General features: G+C 45.3%; 1 protein-coding gene across 2 annotated transcripts in view; it reads right to left on the bottom strand.

The window, feature by feature from the left end:
• Positions 1 to 12,156, bottom strand: part of LOC146045736 (uncharacterized) — a 70,259-nt gene that overhangs the window by 18,922 nt on the left and 39,181 nt on the right. For both annotated transcript variants that reach the window (XM_083164777.1, XM_083164776.1), the window contains exons 2-3: positions 1,920 to 2,019; positions 1,065 to 1,315 (exon numbers count right to left, since the gene is read on the bottom strand). In XM_083164777.1, coding sequence (XP_083020903.1) covers positions 1,065 to 1,315; positions 1,920 to 2,019 — 351 coding nt within the window. The remainder of the gene's footprint in view (positions 1 to 1,064; positions 1,316 to 1,919; positions 2,020 to 12,156) is intronic.

The following is a 12,156-nucleotide window of genomic DNA, read 5'->3' as shown; positions in this document are numbered from 1 at the left end:
TGGGACTGAGTTTAACCAATAGGGCTTACTACCATACTAACTGGCAATAAGCAAATTCACTTGGATACAAATTGCATGCCTGCACTAACCTTCATTACAGAAGATTAAGGGGATAATAAAGCTGTTTATGTGCGTGTTTAAATTGTTTGTTACTGCTGGCTTTTAATATATTTTAATTATTTTATTTTTTTATATTAATAAATAAGTGATTTATTTTGCACAGCGCTGTTTCAATTTCTGTTTTTTCTGTACTAAAGTATGAAAGCAGGGGGGTCGGAACGAAGATGCAATAGAATTGGGACAGTGCCATGACAGAGGTTAGGTGAATAGCAAAAGGCAGAACCAGGGAGGTGTTGGAACCAATTGAAGATGGAGACTGAGGTGACCTATTTCCCTGGACCCTTAAACTAGTAAAATAATAAAGCTATAGGAATCCATATCCCACATATTTTGTTTATTTGGATGGAGGGGGGGTAGGTTATGCTACTGTAGGTCGTCTAACAATAAGTGTTTACATCTTGGCTTCTCCCTCCAGCAATACTACCAGTGACATAACAATAGCCCCGCGCAGACCCCGCAGTGGTGGGGAGGCACTGAATAAGTGTGGGCGCCAGGGGTCTGCGGGGGCTATCGCTGCACTGCACTGCCGCCAGGACCTGCTTTAACCCTCTGCTTGCTGCCGCTAGGACTCGCCGATCTACTTGTCTGCTATCCCAGTGCTCCTTCTTGCTCCTGCTGCTCCTGCTGCTAATGAATAAATAGCCCTCAAAAAATGTCCACCCCCTTACAGCAGAGAGATTTTGAGGATGCTAGAGAAGGCGACAGCCTCCACATGCTCCTTAAAAATGGTCTACGGTTGGGGGCAGCCATTTTGTGAAGGTCATCTTTCATTAGCAGCAGGAGCCAAGAGGAGCGCTGGGAAGCAGACAAGTCACAGGTCTGCTAGTCACGACCACAGACATGGCGGCGGTGGTGGCGAGTGGAGGGGTAAGACAGGATGGAGGGGTATTATTGATATGGTCTTTGTGGCCATTTTCCATATATCAAAATTCATGAACACTTACAACATCCAGGTTTTCACGCCCAAATTTCAGTTCAAGAGCAAAATCTTGGCAGCTGGACCCATATGGTTTACTCTCGCCCACTGTTTGCAGAGCTGAACTGACCACCTCATCCTTGGGCACTGGGATCAGGTCTCCTTCATAAATGTTGTTCACTTTGTAGCTGTGGCCCTTTACTTCCGCCTCCAACATTGTCTTCTCAACCACGACAGAGTCTCCATGAAGGGCATCATCCCCCATCCCAACCAGCGTACCTTAGTGATAAGAAGCAAGACAAGCAATGGAACATATTCAATTGTTTTAACATGTCTGTCAATGTGACGATTCCCCGTTCTCATGCCAATCCGCCAATTGGTAGATTTTGCCGGGTGTGGTATAGCACACCGACAGTTGGGATTTCGACAGTTATTAGCCCGAAATCGGAATCAGATAGCGGGGTGAGCGCAACGGAGCCCTGTCTGGGCTTGCTGGGCTTGCTGCGTTTGCAACGCTGCGGGCACAGTGGCTTGCTACCCTCGCCACCTATTCTATTCTCCCTCTGTGGGGGTCATGGACCCCCATGAGGGAAAATAGCCGCTGGCCATTGGGAAACCGAGTGTCAGGGTTTTAACAGTCAGGATTCCGACGTTGGTGTAATGACTGTTGGAATCCCAACTGTCTGTCAGTCATCCGGCACCCGATTTTGCCAGGGAATGACAAAACACTACACGTTAAAAGTACAGATTCGCTGATTCTAAGCATTTTTTTTTATCAGAATAGGCAAATAGAGGTTCAACTTTTTGGATTTTGTAGATGGTGCACAAGATTGGAGAATTGTAGGTATATGGGTTATCGGTCTTATCTTGTCATTAAGAATACCTGTTATATGAACAATATAGCCGTTGCCTACATATACTGCGAAATGATGATGCCCAGTTTGCAAAATCTCGACAATGTCTCCGTTCTCAAGAGGGCAGTCCTGTGTGAGAGAGAGGAAGGCCATTATTAGTTTAATCAATCATTAGCCTGCTGCTATTTTATTTAATATATGGAGAGTGCTTCCCATAAATGGGAAGATATGGTAAATAAATTAATTAATTTATAATAAGCTATAAAAACGGCACCACTAATAAGAAGGGTTTACATACAATAATTAATATCTGTTCAAAGTGAAACATTTATGCTACTGTACCTTTAATCCTCAGCTTAAATTCCGAGTGCGTTGCTGTTAGCGGGGGTAAGCCGCCAGCTCACATTACGGAACTAGTTTTGTTGGGTTTCTGCTTACACCTCAGGAGAGTGTGGGCAGAAACCCGCAGCTAACTGAATAGCTTCAGACATACAATAGCACATTTAATTTAAATTCCCCTATAAACACGTGCCTAGGCCAATTACATTGCAGACATGGCTTTCAGTGCAATATGCTTTAATACTGTTTCTGTTTATTAAAGTATCTGTACTTCATTCAGGGGTTGTGAGCTCGTTGTGTTGTGTCATGCACACACATGCTGCTCTGTGCGGCTTAATTAATTACTGCTACACATGCAAATGTGCACTATGGTAAATAGCAAAGCTGACTGACTTTCAAGTAAAGGGGAGGAAGGAAAAGACATTATGGAGGGTATTTAATTGCTTTGTGGGAGTGCTGTCCTATTAATGTTGGCACAATCCACAGATGGCGGATTTTATGGGCTGCAGCCAAAGTAGCACATAGAGGCCTCACTTATTCAGGGCACAGTGGCAGATTTTACCTGGGGGATCTGTAGTCCTGCAGCCCATAGGTAAAACCGCCACTGCTATACATACCTCCCAACTGTCCAGCTGATTGCAGACTGTCCCGCTGTCCCTCCCGGGTTGCAGTGCCCGGCGCTGGGGGGACACAACGACGACGACATATTGGCTTTGTCAGTTCGGGGTCTGCCCAGCTGCTCAGGTTGGTTGGAGATAACCCTATGGGTGGAGGTAACCCTAGTCGCGGCACTCAGTTCTGCCCTCTCTACCCAATGCCCCACCCCCTCCACCTGTAGCTCTGCCCCTTTTTTGCTGCAGCGAATAATTGGGAGGTCTGCGTATGTTTTTGAGGGGTGGGGGGTCAATAAATTGTAGGGGTGGATGAAGGGGGTGAGGTTAGTGTTGCTTTGGAGCCCCTAACATGATGTGATGGAGGTGTGACCAATAATGTTCAGGCTTGACCCCCAGTTCTGCTTAGCCTACAGTATGATTCTGAGATCACTGTTTCATCACTTTATCTGTTTGTAAAATCTTGATTATGTCTTGGTTCTGAAGAGCAATAAACAGGAAGAAAAAAGGACTGTTGTTTAGGGAACGCACTTGGACAAAAAATTAATCACATAAAATTTAACTTTTAATGAGTTATATTGTTAAAAGGTCCCATTATATAACATGGTGGGAAGCCGCAGTGAATTTAAAGAGGTTAAAATCATACGCACAAACATATACACACAGATGGTGTTTAGGTGATAAAGAATTGAGGAAAAAGTGATCCTAAAAAGATCTTGACTGGAGAATGTCAGTTTTATTTATTAAGCAGATTTTCAATGTGTGGAGAAAATAATTTATTTATTGTCTAGAGGATGTTGTTATTTTATAAATACCTCTGACAATAAAAATTCTTGTGTTTGGTACCCAAAATGTGTTTTTACTATTAGGTCACTGATACTTTGGTTGACTCTCAGCTAATCCGCTAAAGAGTCATGGGCACTTTAAATGCATGAGGCCCAGGGGTAGATGTATATTGGTCCCCATCTACCCCTGGGCCTCATGCATTTAAAGTGCCCATGACTCTTTAGCGGATTAGCTGAGAGTCAACCAAAGTATCAGTGACCTAATAGTAAAAACACATTTTGGGTACCAAACACAAGAATTTTTATTGTCAGAGGTATTTATGAAATAATAACAACATCCTCTAGACAATAAATAAATTATTTTCTCCACACATTGAAAATCTGCTTAATAAATAAAACTGACATTCTCCAGTCAAGATCTTTTTAGGATCACTTTTTCCTCAATTCTTTATCACCTAAACACCATCTGTGTGTATATGTTTGTGCGTATGATTTTAACCTCTTTAAATTCACTGCGGCTTCCCACCATGTTATATAATGGGACCTTTTAACAATATAACTCATTAAAAGTTAAATTTTATGTGATTAATTTTTTGTCCAAGTGCGTTCCCTAAACAACAGTCCTTTTTTCTTCCTGTTTATTGCCTAACTATCACTGTTTGGGAACTGCACCCCCGCGAACCGATCCAATGTGGGGATTTGATCTGCGGATCATATACATCTAAATTCTCTTAGAGTGCAGACATACCACCAGCTCCACAAAGGAGCAAACCCGTATCCATATTGGTTCTGAAGAGGACAGGCCTGAGGCAGAGAGGAAGGCCATTGTCCATTAGTCCATTCCCAATCATCAGGAGAGCTGCCATGTGGAATTTGATACCAGAAAATAGTTATGTGGTTTTACTGATCTGAGATAATTGGTAAATGATTACAGATACATGTCTCAATCTCCTCCAAGTACAATTCTAAGCAATATGTCTACTGTCTTCCATATTATGAATCCTAAATTGTAGTAAGCACATCTTTGCTTCATGTAAATTAAATGTTAGAGCCAGGATGAAACCAAACATTATATATGGTATATTATAAGTAAATGAACAGGCTCCTACTTCTATCTTCTGTGCAAATTAATAACATTTAAGGGCATAATCCTGCTGATAATTCTATGTGCTGACCGTTCCAATCTCCCCTGCAGAGAGAACACTTCCTAAAACCCTGAACCCACATGCCGCGATTTTCCTAGCCTGCATGCTGAGTGATGCAGGTTAAGGAAATAGCCTGTGGGCTTCTCATCGGCTACATCGCCCATATACATGTAGCGAAGTGTGTATGGGCGATCTGTGCTAACCAGGGTTCTGGTTAGCACAGGTCCTTGAGAAGCCCGGAGAGGAGACTGTCAGCAGCACTTCGTGAGGCTGGATGCACAAACAATCATGCACAAGGCATGTGAGCAGCGCTTAATAAAATTAAACCAATGAAATGAATATGAAATAATTTTACTATGATAAAAACAAACATATAAACAATATATAATAAATGCACATTACAATACACAATAAAAATAGGTATTAAATTCACGCCACAGGAAAATAGGAAATGTGAATTGGCCCAGGGGGACACAAATTAGAACAATGGGGTATAGTGGGTCACTGGTAAGTGCACTTTACCGGTATTTGCGTGACCTTTTTATTCCAGGAAAGTCCACTTTTGTGACAAACGGTGTTAGTCCTCATTATTGATCACGGTATTTTGTAAGCCGTTTGGAGGTAGAGATGAACCATGGGCTTCCGCTATTCTACTGGTAATCTGCCCTGGTGGGCTATATTGGGTTATAGCCACCAGGGTGGTCCAGGATGTGGTGTCCGCCAGGAGATGGAATGTCACTGGAAGGGGCTTCTGCTCACAGGGTCCTTCCCACTTGGTTGGCTGGATGGTGTTTTGCCACCGGGGGACTTGTAGAGCAGTGTCCGCCACACACGGAGGTAGTTTGATGGCAAAGGGGTACCTGGTATCCAAAATAAGTCCACACTGGGCAATGATACATGGTACACTTTTAGGTCCTGCGTTTCACTGCCAACTGCAGCTTTATCAAAAGTCAAAAAGGCTCACATGCCTTGTGCATGATTGTTTGTGCATCCTTTTCTCTAGGCGGGGATTGACTACCCCCCCCCCCCCATTTTTGAGCAGCTGCTTACCTTAGAATCACAGCTACTGCCGTAGCGCCTGATTTCTTTCCCTTGTGGAAAAAAACCTCCTGCTTCGTGAGGCTGAGCCTGGTGTAGACATCATCAAGCCCCACCCCCAGTTCTGCAAATCCCGGGTACTGCAAATTGCGGGTCTTCGATTCGGGTCAGGGCTATATGATGCAATTCGCATCTTTATCCCCAAAAGGCTGTGAATCGCGAGAAATTACCGTTGACATAGGGGAGATACGGGGGGGCGCACCGTTATCCGGGAGGGTTACCTCCTTTTCCGGGGGAGGGGGGGGGCAGGAGAGGGACCCGATTTTCGGGAGCAAAATCTAATCAGGCCATAGAGAAGAGTGGATCGAGCATTGCTATCGCTGAAGGGCTGTGGAGGATTCATATAACCGGGCATGTGCCGTTGAGCTGCTGCCACCAGGAAGAAAGCATTGACAGCCGGGCAGAGAGCGGCGAGCTGCCCGACTGTATTCAGAGCACTGCACTGCAGCAGGTCCTCACTATTTGAAATCTCGCGCTGCCGTCTGCGCGTACACACAACTACATCCTTCACTTTTGATGCCAAGGTGGGCCTGTGTACTTTAAATGCCAGGGCCTATTTTTATACCCATTCCTTCCCTCTCTCTCTCTCTTTCTCCGCTCTCTGAGTGTACACATTGGCACCACTAACACTCCCCCTCCCAGGGCCGGCGCCACCACTAGGCAGCCTTAGGCATTTAGAGAAAGTGGGCGACCCTCACCATCTGTGGTCAATTTTATAAATTTTTGGAAATGTTTGCAATTATGAATGGAGATAGTCCCACCAATGGGGATTTATTATATATAAATCTGCCCCACTTGGTTGAGGGTGCCGTCAACTGATTTAATATATCTAGAATACAGATAGAAGAAAAGCAAATCAGTTTAGTGTGACGCACTCCTCATTCATAGTGTCAACAAAGTGACTAAAAATTGTGCTGTACCTTTAATAAGTGAAAATACTTTTTATATTTTATTTTTATTCATGTCACTCACAGGCCATAATTTATTACAGCAATAATATATAATTTTTATTACTTATGCTTGACCTGATAATCTGTTTCCCTGTATCAGGAATTACAGTGGCGAAAATATTAAAAACAGAAAGATGTGAGATACAGAGGAAAAAAAAAGTTATGAAAGATTAAAATAGCTCTCTGCTAACCGTAGTTGTTTAGTTTAATTTCATTTATAGATCCCGCTTATCATGCAGGTAAGTATAGTGTATATTATTTCAGTACAAATGTATGTAATAAATGGTTCTAATCCCAATCTAGAGTCAAATGTCTAATTATATAGTGTGTTTTAATGGTTTTATAAGCAATCTCCTCTCATGTGGGGAGTTTGTGTTTGCTGATATTCACACTTGTCATGTTTGCAACAATTCAGTATATGTTGCTACCTGCTAGATACATTGTAGTAATGCCACATGAGTATTTTATAGGCCAGTATCCAATGCCTCTGATTCTCCATATTTTCTGGGGAATCAGGCAATTCCCCGGGTTTACAGGGGATTTTCTCACTGGAAAAAAAATTCGCCCTATTCAATGGACACAATTCTCTGCAAATGAAGAGCGAATGTCTGGCGATTCTCTGTTTGTGATTCTCCGCGATTCACCAGTGGTTTTCAATGGGGTTTTTAGTGGAATTCGCCAAGAGTGTATTCAATGCTGAAGTGGAGAACTGCTTTCTCCAGTGATTTTCCCCGGATTCTCCATTTTACATTTGTCATCTTTTTCTGGAGAACTGGAATGTGATCTTTGAAAATAAAGCGTTTTTTATTTTGGTGTCAAAAAATCTGATTTTTTCTTCTGTGAAGGGGCATGCTATTTTTATTCATGTGCTTGCAGCACATGAATATATATATATATATTTTTTAGCAATATATTTTTTTTTTTACACATTCACCAGCAGGGGGCCGAGCCGGGAGCCGCTCATTAATATTCATATATTCACTGCACACTCGTCCCGATCATTACACATGCACGATCGGGACCAGTGTGTAGCGGCTCCCTAACACAGCCCCCTGCCAGCTCTGGGGGCTCTCCCTCTGTCCCCCACAGCCCTCCTTCACCCCCGCAGTGTCCAGCGCAGGCAGGGAGGCTTTCATCTCCCTGCCTGCAGCCGTCCCCCAGCTCCCCGGTGGCATTCGCCGGGGGGGGGGTTAAAATTCGCCGCCAGGGGCAGAGAGCCCCTGAGGCGTTGAATAGGGTGAACGGGCGGCTGCCCGGCGAATCTCCCTACAGGGAGAATTGGGGAGAAAGTGCAGCGAATCCTACACAGGATTCGCTGCAGCTCCCAGAGCAGGCATTGAATACCTGCCATAGTCGTCTTGCTGTCTGTACTGTGCGTCCAAACACACTGTGAGCAGATCCTAGCTTCTGTATCAATTATGATCAGAGAGTACGCTAGTCACACAGTGTTACAATTGTATTTAAACACGATGCCCTTAAATTGTATGGATGATATAAAGGTAGTAACCTGCCGTGTGGCCCAGTAAACTGCCTATAGGTACAACGTATGGGGTGTCAATTCACATATGCAGTGGTGCAGGTTGGCACAATAATGTCACGGTGTGTATACAGGATAGTATGCTTAGTAGTTTGTCAGACACACTGTGTACATATCTTTAATTTCAGGATCAACACTTATATTAATGCTTGGTGTCACGGACCATGATTAGGCTTGGGTGCAATTTTACATCAAGTTGTGCTCTCAGTCTTATAATAGCTGGTGCTATTTATATTCCACTTTCACGCTTAATAGCGCTCGCAATCTGTGGTGTGCACCAATGTATTAGTTATAAAACTGCGCTTCATATGTTTTTAATAGCGCTATTGATGCTGGGGTATTTTGCACAAAACTGCCAAATGCCGGCAGTTTTACAAGGTCAAGTTAACCACACACACGCGCCGGAGCGTGTAGTGAATGGGTCCCGGCTAGTGACACCCGCTGTTAGGGATCTGATCCCTGCAATGTTCTTGCATGTCGTTAATACACACGCGCCAAGGCATGCAGTGGATCAATCCCGGCTAGTACCGCCCGCTATTAGGGATCTAATCCCTGCAATGTGCCTGCATGTCAGCGCCTGAGGTACACGCTGATATACTGCACTTGCGGTCTCCGTGTTCCGGTACTGCTCTTATACTACAAATTCATACATGACAAGATATTAGACATTTAGACATATAAATACATAGGACTGATATAAGAACGGTTAGCAGAGCAAACTGCCGATGCGCATTTCGCCCTGTCAGCTTTTTATAGGCTAACCATTTGCCTAGGGCGCCGGCCGCTGGGTGGCGGCAGTTTGGAGCTGGACCCCCCCACGCTGCATCAACCAGCAAGCCGCCCCCCTCCCTGGGGAGCGTTGCGTCACAACGACCCGTACCACCCGCCAAGCTCCCCCCTCCTGGTACATCACGGCGCCGAACACCCCCCTCCCCTGGGGAGAGTTGCGGCGGCCAGTGCCGCATCGCACGGCAAGCCCACCCCCCCCCCGGAACGGCACAGTGCCATTCGCCGCATCACTGGACCCAGCAGGCGGCCCCCCTAGAGCGGGTAAGTGATTGAGCGCCGGGGTACCCCCCCCCCTCCCCGACTGGGGCGCTCCGGTGCCTAGCACCGGCCATGCCCCCTCCCATCCCCTATTATGGTGCCCCCTTGTAATTTTCTCCTAGATCTGCCCCTGCTCAGGGGTATACAAACACAGAGTGATCAGTACTTTATTTCTAAGCAATCTAGTAAGATTTCTTAGAAAACAGCTTAAAATTGCCCCGTGTGTATGCCCCTTTGGAAGCTGCAAGGAAAAGTTTGGGCAAAAATGTAACTGCTTGGATATAACACACTGAGTAACCCATACAGTATGTTCCACATTGTTTGCGTAATGCATGAATGCATCGGAAGCATAATTCTCAATAAGCAGCCCTCCAGAGCCGTGGGTCATGGGTGTTATACAAGACACCATGGGGTAAATTTACTAAGATGGGAGTTCTATTGAAGATGGAGCAGTATGTGCTGAGCTGGGGAGAGAGGCACTGACAGCAGCCTTTCATCTCTCTCCCCACTGTCCAGGCTCCCTGCAACCTCCTGCAGACTCAGGCCTGGATAAAAAGTACCCCCCACCCCATCCCCCTTGATGTCACTGTCTGGAAGTGGTCATCACTGATGTCACAGACCCACTCTAAAAATGCCTGGCCACGCCTACATTTTTCCAACTACACCCAGCAAATAGCACAATTCTGCCCCCCAATGCTGGCTCTTCCTGTTCGTCAAATCGGCACTGGATTGCAATTAGAAAGCATTCACTAAGTTTTCAGTCGCTATTTCAGCCTGAGCAGCCATTAGCAACCCAGGCTGAATTAGGCTCATACATCTGTAACTAGAGACATTGCCCTTTGTAAACAACATAGAAGAATAAGGGTATCCAGACTCATGATAGATTGACTCTAGGTCGACATTCATAAGGTCGCTCACTAATGGTCGACAGGGTCAAAATGTCGATATGGACAAAATGTCGACATGATCAAAAGGTCGGCATGGACAAGGTTGACATGAAAAAAGTCAACATGCATTTTTTTTTACGAAATTTTGAGCCGACGTGCCGACAGGCAGTAATTCATACCCTACCATCCACTACGGCATGGAGGGAGAATATAATAGTGTGCCGAGCCCAAAGCACAGCGAGCGTAGCGAGCCATGCGAGAGGATGTGCTACACTTAGACGGTGTCCATGTTGACATCGACACAAAAAAACATGTCGACCTTTTAACCATGTCAACCTTTTGACCCTGTTGACCTTTTTGACCCTGTCAACCTTTTCAGTGTCGACCTTTGGACCCTGTCGACCATATGACTGTAGATCTAGACATTGTAGGAACAGGTACATAGGCCCAATAACAACATGACACTATGCAGCAGAAAGCACAGATTTAAGACCCATACACATTAGACGATATTATAAATGATTATGCTCAGAAAGGTCTTTCTGAGCTATTGGGGGAAATTTACCAATATGAAAAACCTAGTTTTTCGTATTGGTATTTCCCCTACGTCTGCATACGACTGTTTAAGTCGTATGCAAAGTCGTGTTCCGGAGGGGAAATTACAAAGCAGTCAGATACGACTGCTTTGTAACCCTCCGATGGTGTAATGATTCGTATTAGCGGCACATATATACGGCCGCTAATACAAATTATTTGTAGCAGTCTGCACGGATCAGTCAGATCCGTGCAGGCTGCAGTGTGTAAAAAAAAAAATAGAAAAAAAAATAAATTTTAATAAAAACCAGCGTGGGGTCCCCCCCACAGCTGTAACCAGCACCAGGCAGAAGGAGCCGGGGGCCGGTAATTAAAAATCAGGGAACCCGACAAATAGGGGTTCCCCGATTTTTAACAACCAGCCCCAGGCTCCAGGTCCGGGGCTGGTTCCCAAAATACGGGGGACAAAATGACTAGGGGTCCCCCGTATTTCAAGAACCAGTCCCAGGCACAACCAGCCAGCAGGGTAATGCCACAGCCGGGGGGAGACTTTTTATACAAGTCCCCCCGGCCAAAACATTAACCCCCTGACCGGTCAGCCTGGCCAGGGGCCCTGGGGGAGTGGGGACCCCCCCCAATGAAGGGGTCCCCCCCCTCCAGGACTTACCTGACCAGGCTGAAGCCTGGTACTGTCCCCGATGCCCCTGGGCGGTGGGCATCGGGCTGATTATGGTGTAAAAAAAAGACTAATCTATTGTTTTTTACTGTGGCACTACAAGTGCCAGCAAGCCTCCCCAGCAAGCTGGGACTTGGAGAACCACAAGTCCCAGCCTGCTGGGCATTAAAGGGCCCGCTGGTACTTGTAGTTCCACAGTTAAAAAAATAGTACACAAAACACACTGACACACTTTTAACCCCTTCCCGACATTTGACGTACATGTACGTCATGGCCGGGATGTACTTCCCGACACATGACGTACATGTACGTCATGACTTAAAAGTGCCACCGCGTCTACAGACGCGGTGACAGAGGGACGATGTCTGCTGTCCCTGACAGCAGACATCCTCCCTCATTGCCCAGGGGGGGCAGCTATGCCCCCCATCATGGGCGATCGCTGCGATTGGCTGTTCAAACGTGAACAGCCAAAAACAGCGTTTTAATGTGTGATGTGTAAAATTTAGACTCTGCTGCCCCCTAGTGTCCAAAAAAATTAAAGGCGGTTGAAATAATGATTTAAAAATAAAGTTTAGATATGGTCTATGTTAGTTATTAACTATTTTGAGTGGTATGATTATTTGTCTCACAAGCAGAAAATTTTACATTTTGCAAATA

This window comes from Crinia signifera, chromosome 11, assembly GCF_055691185.1.
Source record: "Crinia signifera chromosome 11, ASM5569118v1, whole genome shotgun sequence".
Classification (NCBI taxonomy): domain Eukaryota; kingdom Metazoa; phylum Chordata; class Amphibia; order Anura; family Myobatrachidae; genus Crinia; species Crinia signifera.
The sequence above is the reverse complement of the archived record's forward strand: the minus strand, read 5'-3'. Positions and strand labels throughout refer to the sequence as shown.